The sequence below is a fragment of the Astyanax mexicanus genome, chromosome 10 (assembly GCF_023375975.1).
Source record: "Astyanax mexicanus isolate ESR-SI-001 chromosome 10, AstMex3_surface, whole genome shotgun sequence".
Classification (NCBI taxonomy): Eukaryota; Metazoa; Chordata; class Actinopteri; order Characiformes; family Acestrorhamphidae; genus Astyanax; species Astyanax mexicanus.
Window position 1 is genome coordinate 23,200,528 of NC_064417.1, and position 21,765 is coordinate 23,222,292.

General features: G+C 37.2%; 2 protein-coding genes across 2 annotated transcripts; one reads left to right on the forward strand and one right to left on the reverse strand.

Moving 5' to 3' along the window:
• Nucleotides 1–1,780: 1,780 nt before the first annotated feature.
• On the reverse strand, nucleotides 1,781–4,470 carry mif (macrophage migration inhibitory factor). Its single transcript, XM_007235298.4, has 3 exons — nucleotides 4,230–4,470; nucleotides 2,743–2,915; nucleotides 1,781–2,315 (listed from the first exon to the last, which is right to left on the reverse strand). The coding sequence occupies exons 1-3, from the start codon at nucleotides 4,335–4,337 to the stop codon at nucleotides 2,249–2,251; spliced, it is 348 nt and encodes a 115-aa protein (XP_007235360.1). The 5' UTR covers nucleotides 4,338–4,470; the 3' UTR covers nucleotides 1,781–2,248.
• Nucleotides 4,471–5,177: 707 nt separating this feature from the next.
• Nucleotides 5,178–15,794, forward strand: si:dkeyp-121d2.7 (zinc finger and SCAN domain-containing protein 2). The gene is made up of 4 exons (XM_015601891.3): nucleotides 5,178–6,181; nucleotides 7,042–7,289; nucleotides 8,118–8,199; nucleotides 9,834–15,794. The coding sequence occupies exons 1-4, from the start codon at nucleotides 5,890–5,892 to the stop codon at nucleotides 10,706–10,708; spliced, it is 1,497 nt and encodes a 498-aa protein (XP_015457377.3). The 5' UTR covers nucleotides 5,178–5,889; the 3' UTR covers nucleotides 10,709–15,794.
• Nucleotides 15,795–21,765: the final 5,971 nt, after the last annotated feature.

Genomic DNA, 21,765 nt, shown 5'->3' on the forward strand with positions numbered 1-21,765 from the left:
TGTATGCCATATATCATATATCATCATATGTATATATATTTTCATACTTAATATTTTGCTCTTTTTTTTCAACAATTGTTTCAGCACCGCAGACATAATTTAAAAAGCGTTTAAACTACAGTTATAAACCTATTAAACATGCTCTGGCTGTAACTTTAGCATCTGCTCACCAGCCAGACAGCTCACGGTAGCAGGGATGCTATAGCGCCTTTACTGCGTAAACCCGTTTGCTGTAGACAAATTCACAAAAATGTAGGTAGTTTTCTTAATTTATTTTGGTAATGTATTACATTTTATTTTTAAGAATCCAAAGAACATCACGGCCAAGTGAGTATTTACTGTTTGTAATTTTTAGCCATTAAGCTCCATTCACAATCATTCACTGTTATCACTCGCGGGCTCCCTCTAGCGGTGAATAGTATTTTTCTGATTACCGGATGAGATAGGAAGTGGGTAGGCTCTCTATAAACCAGCTTTGGCTTTTTCTTCACCACCAAACGTGGAGGAGGAACGACCATATACATAATATACAATAAGATATAATATATATGTAAGTGTAAGATAAGTATAAGTATAATAACTTATAAGACGACAGCCAAGACCCCACTGGGTGTTTTATATTAAATATTAATATACTCTTTGACAAAATACAAAAATAACACACCAAGTTCATTGTTGCTATATATAAAACAAGTCCAAATTAAAGAAATTTAGAAACAACAAAAGTACAAAAGTTTTACCTAAGGAAAAGTTTAGAATCAATAATTGGTTGAATAATCCAGATTTTTAATCACAGCTATCTCCACATGCTCTCCACCAGTCTTTCACACTGCTTCTGGGTGACCATGCCATTCCTGGCTACAAAAATCAAACAGATCAGCTTTTAATGGCTTGTGAGAATCTATATTCCTCTTGATTACATTCTATAGGTTTTTTAATAGGGTTCAGGTCTGGAGATTGTCCTGGCCATGAGAGGGTCTGGTGGTCCTTCATCCACACCTTAGCTGTGTGGAATTGTTTGGGTATGGACATCTACAGGTCCTGTATGTCATTCTGTGACACATAACTGTGAAACCCTGTGCGTGAGCATTATCCTGCTGCAACATGTCAGTTCCACAGCTGCAGAATGGCCTGTATGTATTTACCTTGGTAATAAAAAAAGTCTAGGTCATGTTTATAAAATTGCTTACCAATATGAGGCAATAGAAAGTAATATAGTTATAAAGTAATAGAGTTTATAACTAATATATAGAGGTCATCTTGAAAAAAAAATATATATAAGTAAATAAAAAAGTTAATACTGGGGTAATAAATCTGATGTGTGTATTGTTTCACTGCTTAGTATATTCTAGTGTAAATAAATTAGTTAAATGCTACTTTGCCTGTTAATTTTTAACCAATTTTGAGCATAAATAGTATGTTTTGGATTTTTGTGCATAAAAATCACACACATTCCAACCTGGTTATTTGATAAACTTTGGCTTTAAGTCAGATTTCTTTTTTGGTTGAGACTCTCAGTGCCTGGTGCCCCAACTACATCCTTATTAAAAACTCAAAAGGCTCCACTACCTCATATGCATAGTAATGCACCATAAAGTCTCTGTTGTTATAAAACAGACCTGCTTATTCCTAGATAATAATGCCATTAAAAAGATACAATACACAAACCTTTCATGACTAATCAAATTTTACCCCACTTGGAAAGAACAGGCTCGACCGTTACTAATGAGTTAAATTTGGTACTCTTATGCTGAAGTAAATCACACACTTAAAAACAGGGTGATCAAAACATTTTATTGCCTTATCAAAGCTCTGACAGTGTGTTGCATATGACATACTGTATATAGAACAAACTACTGCTAGGAGTCTTATGCCACAATTTAACTGCATACTCAAGAAATGTCCAGTGTTTTCTTTAAGACTTTATTACAGGGAATAACTGTTCATATTTGGTGTGCATGTCAATTTACCTTAATACTATGTGCAAAAACCTGTGCAGTTTTTCTTTTACAGATAAAAGATTGACAATTACATTTTACAGTTATTGTGCTTCTTGTGAAGCACTGAAATCCACCGCCAGCAGGTTAACCTTCATAAAAAAAGGGGGAATATGCATGCAGCCACTACAAACCGAAATTCGCAAATCTATATTAAGTGCCATGTATGATGAGAGCTATTATTTGTTTAGTGCTCTACAGACTACTGTTTCTGTAGCTGAAGGGGTGAGATGGGAAGTTCTCCAGATCCTTTAACCAAAGGTGGAGTTGTTCCAGGCCACATTTGCTGCATCCATGTCAAAAAAGTTTATGTAGATCCTAAAAACACAGAAGAGAAGAGCTTGTGAAAACTACAAGTATAAGACCACCTACACATTTACTGTTTCTTCGAAAATCAAGCATATAAAAACGTTCCTCCTGCATTTGTTGGAGTTGTTGTCTCTATCTCTACTTTCTACTAGATTCTAGAGAATTGAGTCAAGATTTGATTTTCTTCAGTGACATGAGCGTTAATGAGGTCAGAATGTTGAGGATAAGGTTGGAATAGTCATCATCCAACCCCCAAACTCATTTCACATGTATTGTAATGAGCAACATTCCAGAGAACACAGTCCACTGCCCCACAGCTAAAAAAAAAAAATACTAATGTGGTCAACAGTTGCAGCTCTATTTATCAATATCATTCCTAAAAATGACAAGAGTTAATGAAGATCTAACTCTAAATTAAAGCACACAGATTGCATACCTGTCCGGTGAAATGCCAAGATGTTTATTGAGTATACCCATCAGCAGTTTGGAATACTGCTTGTTCTGTGAGCCACCGATCTTTCCAATGCTGTGGAGGGAGCAGAGAGCGCAGGGATCCGATTTGCCCCCAAACATCATCATCTGATCAGGAATGATATGCACAGCGATGTACTAAAACACACATTTAAAAAAATATATAAACCTCTGGAATCATACAAGACAATATTTAACATCCTGAGCAATTATTATTATTATTTTTTTAATGTTTCATAGAAACAACGTATCAAAATCAATATTATTATATATACTATTTAAAACACACCAGACTCAGACTTTATTGGCGTGTGGGAAGAGGCTTCTCTTCAGTCTGGTGGTCTTTATTATTCTCAGTTGGCTAAAATGCCAACCTGAGAGAAGCTGCTGGAACAGGTGATGACCAAGGTATGAAGGATCAGAGAACATTTCTTTGCAGGCTTCCTGGTACTGGAGGTAGGCTGAACTGGCAATGTGGGTAACTTCACTCTGATGGTCCTCTTTGCAGGCCTGATGATGTGCTGGAGTTTGTGGGTGTCGTGTTTGGTGGCTGAGCTGCACCAAGAGAGCGCCACCATTGACCCACTCTCCTCAGTCACGTGCAAGCTGACTGATAGGAGTGTGGGATGCAGTTTTATTTATAAATGCAGCACTTCTGCAGGTTTTATCAAGTGGTAATTAGATGTGAGTGAACATCATTATAATCACTATAAATATATGTTAAAAAAAAAAAAAAAAAAAAAAAAAGTTATCTTATTGTGTTTACCCTGGTAAAATAAAGGTCAACTCTGGCCTAGAATGAAAAGCTGTATTTGTCTTGGCATTGTTCAGTGTTTCTCAATCCTGGTCCTGCAACTCTGCACATGTATTGCTTCTAGTAGGCCCAAGTTGTAGGACAATGACATTGTTTATTTGTGAGAGACTTTCGAAATATGTCACAAACAAACAAAAAAATACCTCCATCACCTGGACACTTCTCAGTCCTCCAGGTATGAGTAGTTCTACCTGGGTTTACACTGCGTATAGCTGTGTAACTGATCTGATTATTAATTTGGACATTTCTCAATATTGTTTTATTGGCCCACAAAACCATTGTGATCCGACATGCCCTCTTTATATTGTGCATACGCTAATGATAAATAAATCAATACAAATGTACATAATTATTTTAATAAAATTCCCCTTTTTTTCTTTAAACTTTTTTTTGTGGATATCAGGTTTTTGCACAACCTTGACAACTTCCACTGGTGTTTATTTTACTCTCTCTCTCTCTCTCTCTCTCTCTCTCTCTCTCTCTCTCTCTCTCTCTCTCTCTCTCTCTCTCTCTCTCTCTCTCTCTCTCTCTCTCTCTCTCTCTCTCTCTCTCTCTCTCTCTCTCTCTCTCTCTCTCTCTCTCTCTCTCTCTCTCTCTCTCTCTCTCTCGTATGAATGCACATGTGGGCCCATACTCACATTGGCAGGTTTGCCCATCGCCTTGGCGAGCTCCTCTGTGAGCTGCGACATTAGATCTGCAGGAACCACGTCCTTCCCCACGTTAGTGTTCACCACAAACATCGGCATGGCGGCAGCTTCCCTGTTCAGCAAGAGAGCAAGAAATAAAGAGTCTCCTAATAATCTGCACAGCTCTGCCCTGATCTCTCTACAGCTCTTCACTACAGCCTCTCTTCCTCCTAAGTCCAGACTTTAGAACGATGACTCGTCAGGTCACGTGGTATAATAATAATGCTGTTTAAAAAGGCGCGTGCGCCTTCTGCTGGACTTTGAACGCAGATACCCACTTATCTGCTTTTCCACTGATTCTGAATCATGGGTGTAGGTGGGCAATTTCATTATTGTTTCCCTTTTGTAACAGTAGCATGCTACACAACGCTTCTGAAAATGCACTAAAATATAAATCTCGTTGCATTTAAAATTGGTTGCACTATGGAGTTCACTATGTCCAGCATGACTGGAGAAGAGAAATAATACATTTTCATTCGTTTTCATGTTTTAAACCAGTAATAGGAACAGTGTTTGTCACCAGTTCAGTAGCAGAAAGAAGACCCATCAAAGTGCATTTTATGTTAGGAACAAAAAGATAAAAAAATGATTTGTTCTTGAAAATAACAAAAAATGTATTTGTATGTATTGTCTTTTTTAAAGATGTATTTTGCATTATTTGAGGTCTGAAAGCTCTGCATCTTGATATTTCTGCCATTTCTCATTTTCTGCAAATAAATTCTCTAAATGACAATATTTTTATTTGGAATAAGGGAGAAATGTTATCTGTAGTTTATAGAATAAAATAACAATGCTCATTTTACTCAAACATATACCTATTAATAGTAAAATCAGAGAAACTGATTCAGAAAGTGAACCCAGCCCCGTTTTCTAATATTTACGGTAAATAAATAAACAAAGCCCGCGCATGCGCAGAGCACGACGTCCGGGAACAATATTGTAGGCGAAAATGAAAAGCGCTGGAGTTGGGAAGGTGAAGACAGTACGGAACGGTGTGGCACAGTGGATTTCTCTATTTTAGAGCAGAAACAGTGCGTTTTACTCTTTCTAAATCCTTGTAGGGGGTTATTAGAGCGGTAAATAGAAGCTGGGCGGGCGTGGGTGGTTTATTCTGCCTGTTTGTGTGGAGATTCGTGCGGCTGGAGGAGCAGCAGTGCGCAGCCTGGTTCTCCGGCGCTGCTGTGTGAGTGAAGTGTGTGGAAAGGAGGGAGCAGAGCTTTAACTTTATTAGGCTGATAGTAAGTTAATTCCTGGTGGCTGCGGGTTTTAACAGTGTTGTAGGGAACGCATGGGGTGCTGGAGGCCGATAGGATTACAGGGGAGGGCTAAATTTGACTTGTGTGAGGAATATGAGAGACAGGCTGAGAGATAAGCTATATAGATAGATAGCTGTAGGCTGCAGATGATGGATTGAGAGATTGATAGACAGTGAGAGAGAGAGAGAGGAAGCTTTAACTAAAGTCTAGTTAGGTCTAGCACTTTATTCAGGATTCGTGTTGTTGATTATATGTGTGTGGTTATCCACTCATAACACGCGTACAATAATTCCAGCAGCGTTAATGCCTCTCTGAAGCCTGGGTGTGAGTTAGTAAGTCTGACTGTGCGTAAAACCATGGCGGACTCGGTGAAGACCTTCCAAGCCCACCTGACCGCAGTAATGGACAGTTTGGTCCGCGCGTCCGTGTGCGAGATCACCAAACTCTTCCAGGACACGGTGAACGACTACCTGGTGGAGATCTCGCTGAACAGGAAGGAGAACGAGGCCCTGAAGTTACGCCTGAGGCTGACAGAAAACAAGCTGAGGAACGAGAGGAAATACGGCATGGCGTGGGCTGCGAACCGCCGAGCTGCTGGCCTGCTGGCCTCGGAGGACCCCGGCACCAAAAAGCGCAGAGTGGACATCAGTAAGACCAACTCAAGCCTTTCACACGGTTCAGATCTTATTTATTAAAGATTAGGGAACTTGTACATGTACCTACATCGCATATGCAGACAGTTGTGTCCAAATTGACATCTATACAGATGATACCATATAGTAATAAGTGCATATATCCACTGTTTTTAACATCTTTTTTAATGTTTGACAAAATAATAGTGTTCATGTATTGTTTAGCTAAAATTATAATCCACCACAATCCACAATGTGGTATTCTTCAACTTTTTTATGATAATCAAATCCAAACAATACAACTAAAATTAAAACTAGATAAAGGCTAAACTCACTGTCAATATTATTGGTCAATCAATCAATAAATCTACACACAACTTTTTTTCAAACGTTTTATTTGTATGGATACTATAGCAGAATAATTGGAAAAAAACATCTACATGTGCATCACATATATCCTTTTCAAACTTAATACAATACTGTTTTACAGTGTGATATCTAATCATAATGTTTATTTTTACAATATGCTTCTTTTATTCATCAAAATATACAAATCTTTCAGTCATTAATCATATATCAAGTCCCTTTTCATAAACATGAAGGAAACCTCACGTATAGCTCTGAATTCTTTCATTTTGCGTATTTATTTGCTTTCAGACAACCAACATGGAGTAGGAGTAGCTACCGTATAATGGCGACCCTCTCTTCAAGTCTCAGCTTTTCCTTTCCCTTCTCTTGCCTTCTCTCTCCTCCCTCTTCTCCTCTCTCTCACTGCTGTGTCTCCCTCCCCCTCCTGATCTCCTTCCTCTCCTTTCCCTCTCCCCCCCTCCCTTCCCCTTCTCTCTCCCTCTCTCTCCCTTTCTCTCCCTCTCTCAGGAGCCAAACAGGGGAAGGAGTGGAGGAGTGGTGGTGGTGGAGGTGGAGCCGCTGCTGCTGCTGCTGCTACTGCTGCGTGGGAGGAGGGGGCTGGAGGAGTGAGGGAGGAGAAGAGGGATGTGTTCCGAGTCCATCTGCCAACTGAAAGACAGAGACAGGGAGAGGAGGGTGAGGAGGAGGAGGAGGAGGAGGAGGAGAGGAGACGTGTCTCCAGGGAGAGGAAGGAGGTGGCCAGCATTAAAGAGGAGGTGAGCAGCCAATAGAAGCAGAGAAAGCAGCTGCGTGGAAAGATAAGAAGAAGAAGAAGAAGGAGGGAGGGAGAGAGAGAGAGAAGGAGAGAGAGAGTGTACATGAGTGCAAGGCAATAAGAAAGGAGGGAGGTGGAGTAAGGATGGAGAGGTTTAAAGCAAGCAGGAGAAAGACAGAACCTTGTATATTAGGTTTAACATCCGAGCCAATATTAAACCCACCTTTAAAAAAAATAAATAAAGTGTGATACCATAGAAGAACCATTTTTTTGGTTCTAGATAGAAACATACCTGTAATACAGATATGTAAAAAAATCCAACATTGAAAGAAAATATTCTGTGTTTTGTGGTAAATGGACATGCACTTCACAATCTAATTATAAACAGGTTCTGTAGTTATCTGATTATTCAAGTAGCTATGTAAACAGCATAATCTGATTTCTTAGATCTAATCTAATTCTATCTGATTAGAGACCTGGATTTAAGCTCAGTAATCATATTCTTTCTTTCAGAGAATTTTCATCCTTTTTTTGTGATTATTATGTCTTTCCTATATCTGATTACCTAGTTGATCATATAACTGACAAACTCTGATGTTCTGCAGTAATTGAAGTATGAAATGTATGTAAATGCACTCATTGATTTCCAGTCATCTGCTTTAATAAAAATACGATAGAAGTCATTGGGCCAATTAATGTTTTATTAACATTGTTGTAATCAGCCATACAATTTTGTTTTAAAATCCATAAAACCTTAAGCCTTATAAAGGACTGTCTCATGTATTGTCACGCACTCTGTTTCTTTCTCTCTGCTGGTCTGTGTGAGCAGGAGGAGGGCTACAGGTCAAATTCTCTGAGGCTGCTGCAGGAGGCGCTCCAGATGAGCCAGAATGAGACTGTCTCTACCCACGGTGAGCTCCGCGAGGCAGCTGTGTGTGGGAGAAAAGGCAGGCAAGGCGTTATGAGACTGTATGAGTGCGCTGTGTGCAGTGGGGGAAGGAGAAACGTTCAGCTTTGTGCTGAACAGTGGAAATGTAGATGCTAGAACTCCTGGAGGGGTGTTCTTTTTTCCTACACTGACAGGCTGCTTTAGAGTCAGTAATGTTCTTGTTCTTGTTGTGTATTTTGTGGAGGAACTTAAATTTTGAAATTGATAGTCTTTATTGTGTAAGTGTACATATGTATAAGTGTATAAGTATATTTAGGTGCATCGGTACAAATGTATATACTTCAGATATAGAGATTTAGCTTTAAAACACTGTACCTGTGGTGTCCACCTGTATGCTCAACCAGTGCAGCTCAACATTTAAGCCTGTTTGTGATGTGCATTTAATATGTTTTTAAACCAGCAGTATATTAGTATTTACTGTGGAAGTTAACTGCCAAAAGGCCCAGGCCTACCAGATACAGTCATGCCCGAAAGTGATGGCACCCAAAGCATTTCTCCCAGACAATTATTGCAAATACACATTTTGTTATATGTCTATTTCCCCAACATTGTGGGTAACTTGCTTTCAAGCATATGATGCTCATATAAACTCATATGTGGCAAATAACAGGTGTGGGCAATGCTAAAATCACACCTGAAAACAAATAAAAAGGAGAGAAGTTAACTCAGTCTTTGCATTGCGTATGTGTGTACCAAACTAAGCACTGGGGACAGAGAGAGGAGAAAAGAACTGACTTGAGAACCAAAACTAAAAAGTTGCAATGGAGAATAGTCCAATTGGTGGATAAGCAGCACCAATCGAGTTCCAAAGAATTTCAGGTATCAGTGTCAGCGCAAACTATTTGTTTACATTTGAATGAAATGAAACGCTGTGACTGGAGACCCAGAAGGACCCCACTGCTGTCACAGAGAAATATGAAAGCTAGAGTTCAGGTGCCCAAAATGTCAGTAATATCAGTAAGCCCATTTTTTTCTGGGAAAATGTCTTGTGGACAGATGAGACCAAGATAGAGCTTTTTGGTAAAGCACATCAATACACTGTTTACCGAAAATGAAACAAAAAAAAAACACAATACCTACAGTCAAATGTGGTGCAAGTTAAAATATGTTTTGAGATTGTTTTGTTGCCCCTGGGTGCCTTGACTGTGTGCAAGGCATCATGAAATCTGAAGCTTACCAAAGGTTTTTGGGTTGCAGTGTAGTGGCTAATCAGAAAGCTTGGTTTGAGTTATAGTTCAGGGGTCTCCCAGCAGGACAATGACCCAAACACTAAAATGCGCTCAGAAATGAATGGAAACAAAGCACTGAGGAGTGCCACTGAAGTGGCCAGCAATATGTTTGGATCTAAATCCCATTAAATATCTGTGGAGAACAAAGAACATTTGTTATTTATGGTGCCAAAACTTTCGGCCGTGACTGTATAACCTAATGTAGTAACATGTAAATACAGACCTTTTCATGATCATGTATGAAATTTCATAAGGCTTATAAAGTACTGATCTGAATTGTGCTCAAAAATTCATGGTCATGGCTAGACGTTTCTTCGCTATACTATATTATTTAACATACTGAATGTGTTTGTGTTGGACCCTTCAGTGGAGCTGGACCCTGCCTCTGTTGGTTCTGGATCAGTTGCAGCTGAAGCATGGGAGGAGCCGCCTTCGCTGTCAGCTGAAACCATGACTAGTAGTGACGAGCTCAGTGGACTCGAGACTGCTCTAAAGGCAGAACGTGAGCGTGAGGGGGCGGGGCCTCCTATGGACAGCTCCTCCCACCCCGGGAGCACAGCAGAAGGTGTGGAATTTATTGGCCTTGACGGTTTGTGCAGCTCTCAACAAGATGGCCCCCTGTCAACACACAAAACAGAACCTAATGAAGTCCCCTCGGCCACAGGAAGTCAGGGCGACGAGGAGGAGGAGGAGGAGGAGGAGGAGTCTTGCCAAGAGGGCAGCGACCCTCTTCATTTCTGTCCGCAGTGTGGAGGTGGCTTTAACTCAGCCAGTGACCTGGCGGAACACACGTGCCCGTTGGCGGAAGTGCAGCCCTTCCAGTGCTCCTCTTGCGGTCAAGCCTTCAGTCAAGCCTGGGGCTTGAAGAACCACGAGTGTGTGCAGGTGGGCGAGCGGCGGCACCGCTGCGATCTTTGTGGAAAGGGCTTTACACATGCGCGCTCGCTGGAGCGCCACCAGCTAGTGCACACAGGCGAGCGCCCGCACAGGTGCCTGCAGTGCGGCCGCAGCTTCAGCCGCTTGGGCAACTTGGAGCGGCATCAGCGCATCCACACGGGCGAGAGGCCGTACGAGTGCGGCGCCTGTGGAAAGAGGTTTAGCCGAGTGGAATACCTGAAACGGCACCAGCAGATACACACCGGAGAGAGGGGCGAAAGGAACACCCTGCAGTGCGGCCACTGCAGCCAGACGTTCGGTGACACAGAGCACCTCAAACGCCATCAGTGCTTCTCCAGTGCCTGACAACAAGAGCAGCATGTGACCATAGGCCGATTGCTAATTGGAGTGTTTTAACCCATTAAACTCTATGGATTTGTCCACAGGTCCAAACATTCCTAACCTTTTAAAGATAATATTTGTTCCATGCAGTTACTGAAAGATAAGCTTTAAGCTGGTTTTCACACCAAATGTATCCAGTATGCGCTGCATTCTCCTTTCATGTGCTTGCTGGTTCAGAACAAAAGTGGGAGGTGCTCTCAAGGGACCCTTTGCCTATTTCAATGCAAATTCTCATGTTTGGCGTTTTGTGTAAAAAATTTAAACCTAAAATACAAGTAAAGCAGCATCTTTGAAAGCAAAGCCTTACAGTGGGTTGAGTTTATTTAGACATCTTGTCCTGGCTTTGTATGTGTCACTGTGTTGAACAGAGTTAATCTCTGTAAGCATATCGGAAGTAGCACTACTACTACCACCAGTATTCCCAAATATGAAGTAGATGCAGGGACAGTGATTTTCAGGTTAAGCTTTCTCTTTGTCTAGGCTGGGATTCCCAAAAGTGTCTTTGCATAAAGATGGTTCTTAAGGGATCATGCAAGCTTAACACAAAACGCTCTCTCCATCAGTTCAGATGATCTTAACATCAAGATGCTTCTGGGAAACTGAGCTTTGTTCAGTAAAGGTTTGGTTATAGTGCATTGTCATCTTGAAGTTGGCAAACATGCTTTATACCATTACATATACATTCCACCAGCTCAGCTCAATGGCCTGTCACAGCAGTTAATCAGTGGTATACCACTGGCTATATAAATTGTAAAGAATTACATGCAGAACAAATACAGTAGTACAATACAATACGAAATAAAAAAATATAAGTTATAGTAGTGTCATTAATTTGTTTAAAATCTAAATACAGAAATACGTAAAAAAAAGGAACATGACCAAAGCTGAAGCTAAAAATGATAAAAACAATGCCTCCTATACGCTAGTGGCTATGATTTGGCATGGGTAAACAAACAAAGGGCTAAGGTAGGGTTAAAGGCTATTGGCTATAAAGGGCTACATGTAACCAATGAGCACTGACCAATTACAGCTCACACAAAACAACAGACAATTTTAAATAAAGCATTTTATATGGTAAACAGCGTACCAGTCAAAAGTTTGGACACTTGAGTGTTGTTTCATTATTTGAAAATGTTCTGCATTGTATATTGATACTAAAGTCATCCAAACTATGAAGAAAAACATATGGAATTATATAATGTGTTTTATATTTTAGATTCTTCGCAGTAGACATATCTTACCTAGATGACAGCTTTGCACATCTCAGCTTACAGTTAACAGCTGTGTCCTGTCCAGGAATTTACTTGATTTCTTGCCCTCTTAATGTGTTGGAGAAGTTGTGTTGTGAAGAGGTACAGTTAGTATAGAGTAAACAATTCTATTTGAGTAATGTTCTAATCCATACTATGGCAAGAACCACTCAACTAAGTAAATAATAAAAATAGCTTTAAGAAATGAAGGTCGGTCAGTCCGACACATTTCAAGAACTTTGAAAGAATCCTCAAGTGCAGACTCAAAGATCATCAAACACGTTGTGATGGAACTGGCTCTTATCTGGATTGCTCCAGGAAAGAAAGATCAAGAGTTACCCCTGTTGTACAGGATAAAGTTACCAACCTCAGAAACTGCAAGTTAACAGCAGAGTATTTTTTTTTTTAACATGTTTAAGTTACATGGTTCCTTGTATGTTTCTTGATAGTCTGAAAGAAAGAATTAACATTGAAATGAGAAGGTGTGTCGACACATTTGACAAGTACTGTATGCTAATGTATTGTTTCCCAGAAATGTTTGAAAGCCTAGTCTTGGACCCTTTTGATTCACCTCTGCAAATTCTTGTGATCTAGATTTAGACTTATTTTAGACCTTGGCTGCTCATAATTGTCTAAATACTGTCATGTTACAAATGAAGAATGGACGTTTGGACTTGTTGATGAATTCTTAGAGTTTAAGAGATTTTAAATGCTTTGTAAAACATCTGATTTCAACCATCTTACATGAATAGATGAAGAACAGTATATGATTTGCCAATAGACATCATCTTCCATAAGCTCAGTACATCATCTCTTATTCATTGTGTTCCATAAAGCAGTCTTAAGCCGATCTTTGCCATTTGTTGTTTTGTAGTTTATTTTTATGTTTTTTCCTCTAGCGTCAACTGAGAACTTGCTTACATACTTTGCACACAAACACTATATGGACACAAGTATTGGGACACATGCTCATTTATTGTTTCTTTTGAGGAGTTTATCCTGCTGCTGTTGAAAGTTTTTTTTTTTATTATAGTTCACATCATTGCTTAGAGTGTTTTTTATATTCAGCATGTCTGGAAGTTCTTGGTGGGGCACCATTATTCCAGTTCCAGTTCCACTCATACCCTGGGCCACGCCTGGCATTAGGTATGGTGCCAATACATGGGTTTAACGTTTATCTGCTATAGAGAGTCCTATTCTATTGGCAGTAATACTTCTCTACAGGGACTAGACAAGCTGTGTGTGTGCATTTGTACATTTGTGTCAGCATTGAATACACTCACTAAACAGGGTGTCCACAAACATTTGGACTTTGGTCATATAGTGTACTTGCATGCACTTTCTACTTTCCATCCTTCTGGTAAAATTAACCAGACATGTCCTGACAACAGCCTGGTCTGTCCGATCTTTAAACACAGATGTCCTAAAACATTTTTTTCAAGTAAATCATAATACTATCAATCATGTTACACATTACACGATGAGTACAGAACCAGGACCTCATCAGTGCTTCCATTAAATCATCATATCATTGTACTGTAGAACCCATACACACATGCCTCTCGGTTAAGTGTTGATCCATGTACAGCAGTTCATTAGACAGTGTTTCTCAAAAGATCATGCAAATTTTCAAACAAGTACAATTGCATGGATTGTGATTCTGTTTCTTTTTTCATTCAGATTTTAAACTAAATTGTGACCCAAGCATTTCCAATGTAAATCCTAAATGTGTCTACTTGTGTTGTTACATAGACCCTGTTTACATCTGATCACATCATGATTGTATTTAGGGCTGGATGATATGGACAAAATGTTTTCTAATTCCAGTCAGTAGGATATAATTCTGATACTAATAAGAACAATAAAAAAGCCACAAACCTCCTCAGAACAAGTGCCTATGCTCAATAGCTTCAGATAAAAACATATTTGCCTGTTTATGTAATGTGCCCTGTGATAAGGCACAGTCAGTGATGGATGCCATAAATAATGTATATTGAAATATCATATAATTTATTGAAAGATTTTCTGTTATGATATATATTATATAGCTCTAAAAAAAAATTAAGAGACCACTTGAAAAAGATGAATTTCTGCGATTTTACCAAATTAAAAACCTATGGAATTTACTCAAGAGGAACATGAATGATCACAGGCCATCAAACCAAGCTGAACTGCTTGATTGTTTTGCACCAGAAGTAGCAAAAAGATATCCAAAAGCAGTGTGTAAGACTGGTGGAGGAGAACATGCCAGTATGCACGAAAAATGTGATTAAAAAGACAGGGTTATTACATCAAAAAAATTGATTTCTGAACTCTTAAAACTATATTAATATGAATTTGTTTTCTTTGCCTAATGTGAGGTCTGAAAGCTCTGCATTTTTTTTGCTGTTTCAGCCATTTCAAATTTTTCTAAATGCTCTAAATAACAATATTTTTACTTGAAATTTGGGAGAAATGTCTGTAGTTCATTCTCAAACATATACATATAATTAGCAAAATCAGAGAAAGTGATTCAGAAACGTAAGTGGTCTCACTTTTTTCAGAGCTGTATATTTATATTGATAATTTTCTCAGCGCTAAACCGCTGTGTGGGACACTAAAACAAATTTATTTATTGCACAACAATTATTACATATTACATAAAAAAATCTTTTTAATTACATGTGTGATACATGTGATTAATAGGGGTGTGACCAGACACAATATTGGATTTATGAGAATGAGACATGATTTTAACTATATATATATATATATATATATATATATATATATATATATATATATATAATAATTGAAAATAAAATGCAAACTGTAGGTGATTTTTTTTTTTTTTATGAAAGTAAATTTTTTACTCTTAGTATGCAAGTACAGCAGACGATATTACCATAAATCCAACAACCTCCTCCTGTATGATCTCACATGAGTCTCTTCAGACCTTAGAACTATTGTCAGAATCCCCCAGTGAGGGTTCTGTGTTCAACTGGCAATCCCCCTTAAGGCTTCTATCAAACCTGGCAACCTATGACCGAATCTCAGTACATCACCTCCGTGCGTGGTGTCTCTTGCTCTGCAGTGTAAACTGTGAAGGCAGTAATGTGTGGGCAGGAACACAAGGCTCTGCAGGTCACACCATTAACAGAATGCGAAGCAACTTATTAAAGTCAGCAGATACAGAGAGTTTGCTGCCCAAAATGATCAAACATTTGTTGTGCATACCTGTGTATCTTGCAAGACACATTTAAAACCTGACAAAAAATTTAGTTCTGTTTTAATCTTGCATAATCTTGTGGCCTGAGATCTTGTCACACCCCTAGGAATTAATTAATCTAAATTAATAGCATTATAAGATTCACAATTCAATAGAATTTCAGCTGCGGAGCAAATTAATTAATGAATAACTGCCAAAGGCTTTAAAGCTCCCTGTAATGAACATCAGTCAGTAACAGATGCTGAAAATACTGTATATCTCTTACAACACTGGACCAATTTTTAATATTTTGATTCTCTTTTAGTCTAAAAGCAGTGATACTATATGTTTTCCTAGCTGAATTAATCACAGATTTTTGATATCACAGTGATGATACTGCACAGTTTGTTTGCCTGCAGCATGTTATAGTGACCAGAACTGTGTCGACTGTGGATGAAAATATAAATGTCTCACGTGGCCGCAGGCGGTTCGAGTGATTGGATTAGTATCTTTTTGTTTTAAAAGCTTCTTGCGTTACACCACAATACATTTTTGTCCAAAACCAAGCCAAACAAAATAAAACTAAAGATTAAATACTAAACATGTTTTTTCACAGGTTGTCATTTATTTTTCTACTCTTTCACCTTTGCACAAAATAAATAGGCTGAATGAGTTTTTGTCTTATTTCTCAACAATAATCACAAAACTACAGTATGAATATTTATTGAACATTGAAACACAAGCCAGTGTTGCTGCTACATGTATTTTGCAGTAGTGACCCACCCCTGCAAAACTGTCACTGCTGAGTTTTATGAAACATCATTAAATTACAATTTGTTTTTATTTGAAACAAGGAAAGCAGACACAGCAGACGGCTGCTAATAGAATTGAGCGTTTTAGCCGTTAAAATCCAGGATAAAATCCTGATAGTCAAGACACATGACATGACCAGGTGTAAACGGGGCCTTAATCATTTTTTAAATATTCACAAAATGTCATACGGTTAATACATTTATAAAGGCTCAGCAGTTTGTTATATCTTTATCCAATGTACTGTGTCCATATACTTTTTACTTTCTGACAAGCAGATGTGCTTCTGTAGGCCATGTGATTTTTTTTTCCTTTTGTTTTTACTCCTCATCTTTGAATATAAAATAAATAATTTCTTTAAAAGCATTTCTATCACATTTTATTGAAATCAAGTTGTGTCATTTTTATACTTCAGCTGAACTAAAACTGCTTGATTAAAAGAAAATGGATATTTCACATATTTCTGCACACATATGGAATATATTCTAAATTAAACCATTTAGGCATATTGCTACCGTGCAAAGTGTAAAAAATAGGTGGTCATAATTGTATTATAGAATATAGTAGAATATACTTATAGTAATAAACACCTTTTAATGAGACGACCTGTCATAAAAACGACATACTCTGATCAGTCCTAACATTAATACCACAGCAGAAGTTTAAACATTGATTATTTTAATCTACAGTTGCACCTGTTCCACCTCAGGATATATAAATCTGTTAGACTTAGGGAGGGTTAAATTGTCACATTCTGAATGCTTTTTGATCAGTAAAACTACTCAATATCGCTGGCTAAATATAATGGCTAAACATAAAAAAATCTCATAGTATTATTTTAATATACAGCTCTGAAAAAAAAAATAAAAGATTCTTTGATTTTACCAAATTGAAAACCTCTGGAATATAATCAAGAGGAAGATGGAAAATCACAAGCCATCAAACCAAGCTGAATTGCTTGAATTTTTGCACCAGAAGTGGCATAAAGTTATCCAAAATCAGTGTTTAAGACTGGTGAAGGAGAACATGCCAAGATGCATAAAAACTGTGATTAAAAATGTTCCAACTTTCATGAATATTAATTTGTTTTCTTTGCATTATTTGTCTGAAAACTTTTTTTTTATTTCAGACAATATTTTTATTTTAATATCTGTATACTGAGATAACTTCTCACTCTTGCTGTACATGACAAATATTATCTGTTTCATAATGTATCTTCTAAGATATTTTCTATATTTTTATTTGACTTGGTAGCAATATGATTTTTTTGTAATATATTAACAAAAAAATCCGATGCAAAGTGTCATGAATGTATGCTTTTTAATAATAGAATGAATACAACAACTGGTACAAAAAATGCAATAATTATACATTTAGAACATGCTGTGTAAAGGTTTTGGAGAGTGCACTGGACTAAGCAATCTTGAAGTATAAAGCTATTTGTCTTTATATTGACATTTTAAGGATTAAAACTATTTTCTATGCATAGAACTCAGCTTTTTTAGACTGGGATTAGGCCTAGTCTTGGACTACACAGCATCCTAAAATGAGATTTCTCGCTCAAAGGAAAATATAGGGGCAGTTTTTTTTAACACAGGGATTAAGACTAGTAGTAGACTGTATATATTTCTTTCAGTGGAAAATCTCCATTCAAAATTATGTGTAGTCCAAGACCAGGCCTAACCTCTGTCTGGGAAGGTGCACCATAGTGTACGACTAAATTTACAGTTTTTCCACACTGTTTACACACAAAATGTGGAACTATGCACACAAATCCAAAAACATGAAGCTCGTGTGTCAACATTGTGACTCCAAACTGCTAAACTCAGAGAATGACGGGACTAAGTGGAATTCCAACACTGCAAACATAATCTGAGGAACACTGGTTTAAATCCTGGATAGCTGCTTGCTATGACAGCTGGAGACAGACAGTGTACTTTGCTCTCAGGGGAGGGTAGATGGCGCTCTCTCCAAGTGGGAGATGTGGGCAGAAAAAAATCTTGAATTATTGTGATTGGCTATCGCTTAAATATGGAAGCCCATTCCCGCCACCTAAAAAAATAAAAATAATCCAGCAATTTTTAAAATTATTATTAAGTAAACTGCTTTCTCAATATTTTGAGATAGTAAGTCATTATTTTGAGATAGTAAGTCATTATTTTGAGATGCTATCTCAATATTTTGAGATACTATCTCAATATTTTGAGATACGTCATTATTTTGAGATACTATCTCAATATTTTGAGACAGTAAGTCATTATTTTGAGATACTATCTCAATATTTTAGTATACTGTACAGAGGCAGGTGAGACAAATACGCAAAATGGATACTATTATTGAGGATTACTTCAGTCGTGAATTCACTAATCATGAAATATTGGTGCTTTTAGAGGAATCACACAATATCAAAATAAGCCTCCAGCCCTTACTCCCGGTGATGAACAAGTACAAACTGGCAGGAACTTACAGACCACATAAAGTTTGAACGTGATAACACACAGTAGTGTACAAAAATGTATAAAACCTTTTGTAGTTTATTAAATAGTACCTATTTTTCTGCATGAATGTCAACCAACAGATTTTTTAAGTCATAAAAGTAGAAAAGAGGATTTCCCAGAGGAATGCAAAATGTTATAAAAACATCTCTAAAAAGTTTGTACTTCGGCAAATCATGGTAGGGCAGATTTAAAGTAAAAAGGAAGAAATTAAAGACCATTATTTTCATTCCCATATTACGCTTTATTATAAGAGCAAGGTGTGTAATAGTCTGCATGCTTACAAAAGAACCCATGGTAAGTTCTAAGCAACTGAAGGCCCCTCTTACTTTGGCTAATGTTAATGTTCAGGAGTCCACCATCAGGAGATCACCCAACAATAACGGTAAGCATGGCACCATTATCTCCAAAAAAAGAACATTGCTTGATTGATAAAGCTAACATGGACAAGCCAGAAGCCTACTGGAACATTGTATTGGGAGCAGCCAAAATAACACCAAAATAGATATTTTTGGTTTAGATTTGGTTTAGACTTTCATGCACAGTACAGCATTTTTTTGCTGCACATCATCCAAATTAACAATATTCTTTACACTTTCTGTAATGAAATGTACAGTTGGGACCGCACTATTTAAGCACTGATCAAATATTTGATATGTGTAATAAACATATTGGCGATACGATAAAAAATGTATCATAAATTTCACAATATAATAAAATATCATCATATTGCCTAGCTCTATTTATTATTCATAGAAACCCCCCCCCCCCCCCCCACGAATAATTAAGAAGGCAGCTCTACTTAATGTTTTACAAAGTTTCTAAGCCTAAGATGTTTTCATTTTTCTCAGTCCTATTAGAGTCCACTAATTATTTTGATTTTCTTTTAAGAAAGTCTCCATTTTAAAGAAATGGTTTACTGCTTGTTCAAAGAATTGATATTTATGACACAAAAAATCACTATATATGCACGCAAATTGATCAAATTTATTGTCATGTAATGTATTAAACAAATAGATAAATTATAAACCACACAGAAGGGGACTCTACTCACTCCTGTTACTGGCACTCACTCTTGTTACTGGCACTCTTTCCTGTTAATGGCACTCATTTCTGTTACCCGCATTCACTACTGTTACCTTTTATATTTTGAGTAACAGGACTGAAAGTAACAGGAATGAGTTTTTAGCATAGAAGTAGCAAACATTTGAAAAATAGCTAAAGGGTAGAGCACATTCTAGTGATTTTTCCCTAAGTCTGTATTTTAAAAATAAACAAATTAGATCTAAGAATTAATTTTGGTAACAAGAATGAGCGTTGAGATTAACCACTTCAGTCACAGTTACAATAAGATCAAATATACAGAAAAGCAAATAAAGGGAACTTATTTTTGGTCTTTCCATGATCTTCAGAAGAACCATCTGATGTAACTTCCTGTTGTAGATGTGACTTACAAAATGTTTCATATGTTTCAGATGGGATAATGTTTTATGGTAAACCCAAGAACACAACTAAAATGTGTATTTTAACTTAATATTATGGATTTATTATGAATGAATATAGATGGGATCTGGAGTCACACAACAATGCAAAAAAAATCTCTGAGTGATTTTAATTTTTATATTTTAAATATATAAAGTATATATAACAAAACACACAGGATATTTGGCAGTGTTAAATCAACACTATTAGTGTTAAATTAACACTGAGAGTGTAAAGTTTAACACTAATAAGTATTTAACACTAACAGTGTTGATTTAACACTGCCAAATTTCCTGTGCACCATCAAAGTTATACAATCTGAGAAAAACATTTTTTTAAATTGTGGTATCTAATGGACAGGGATAAAACAAACAACAACGTCATCAAATCCAGAGTGATGGAAGTGTGGGGTCCAAGAACAGAACCAAAGGTTAGTTAGTAACTGACAATAACCTTGATATCACAGCAACCCATGCAGATACATTTGTGATGTCTAGACAAGCAAATACGATACTTGCAAATAACACTGCTGACAGTCATTTTAGAACAATGGTGTTTCCCAGTAAACCGATCAACACGTTTACATGAACTTGGGTAACCAGATAAGGTCAAATTACATGAGTCAGCCAATAGTATTATTTTTTGTTTGCAATCAGACAACAAACTCATCATGCTGGCTCTCATTGAGTCTTTTTTAACACATCAAGCTGCAACATGAATTACATCAGCTAGAAGATTAAAGTTTCAGTTTTGCTCCAAAAGTGTTTGCACTCCTTCTCATAAGTTATGTGTTAAATGCTGCTAAAAGCAGCATCAGATTGTGAGGCTACTAGTCTTAGTAAGTTTGGAGCACCTTTGTTTTAATAAAAATATTGAAATTTGATGCCACGTATCAATAATGTATCACAAACCAAAACAATACAATATACAGCCCTGGAAAAAAAATTAAGAACCAGTTTCTGAATCAGTTTCTTTGATAGTGCTACTATTTATAGGTATATATTTGAGTAAAATGAACATGTTTTATTATATAAACTCTGCACAACATTTCTCCCAAATTCCAAATAAAAATATTGTCATTTAGAGCATTTATTTGCAGAAAATAAAAAATGGCTGAAATAACGAAAAAGATGCAGAGCTTTCAGACCTCAAATAATCCAAAGTTTATATTCATAAAGTTTTAGGAGTTCAGAAATCAGTATTTGGTGGAATATGCTTGGTTTTAATCACAGTTTTCTTGCATCTTGGCATGTTTTCCTCCACCAGTCTTACACACTGCTTTTGGATCACTTTATGTCACTCCTGGTGCAAAACTCAAGCAGTTCAGCTTGGTTTTGATGGCTTGCGAATATCCTTCTTTCTCTTGATTTTATTTCAGAGGTTTTCAATTTGGTCAAATAAAAAAAATCATTATTTTTAGGTGGTCTCTTTTTTATCAGAGCTATATAGCATTATTGAAATTTCATCCCAGCCCTAATGAAATGTGTGCAGCAGTAGAATTTTGTTCTCTGAAGTAATGGTGCTCCATTAAATCCTTTTGGGATGAGTTGGAGAGTTGGGGATGAGGTGAGGTGAAACACTTGTCTCTGAATGCAATCAAATACTTACAGCAATGTTTCAAAATCTAGTAAAATGTTAACCCCTTTAAAAATATGGTAAACTCTTTTATACCTTTGATTTCCTAATAAACAATGAATCAGCAGGTTCTTGCCAATACACAGCTCTATGTTTACACAGCCACCATGAACACTTAATTTGGCATTCACAGTGTTGTTTTCCGTGGCAGAGCCTGGTTCA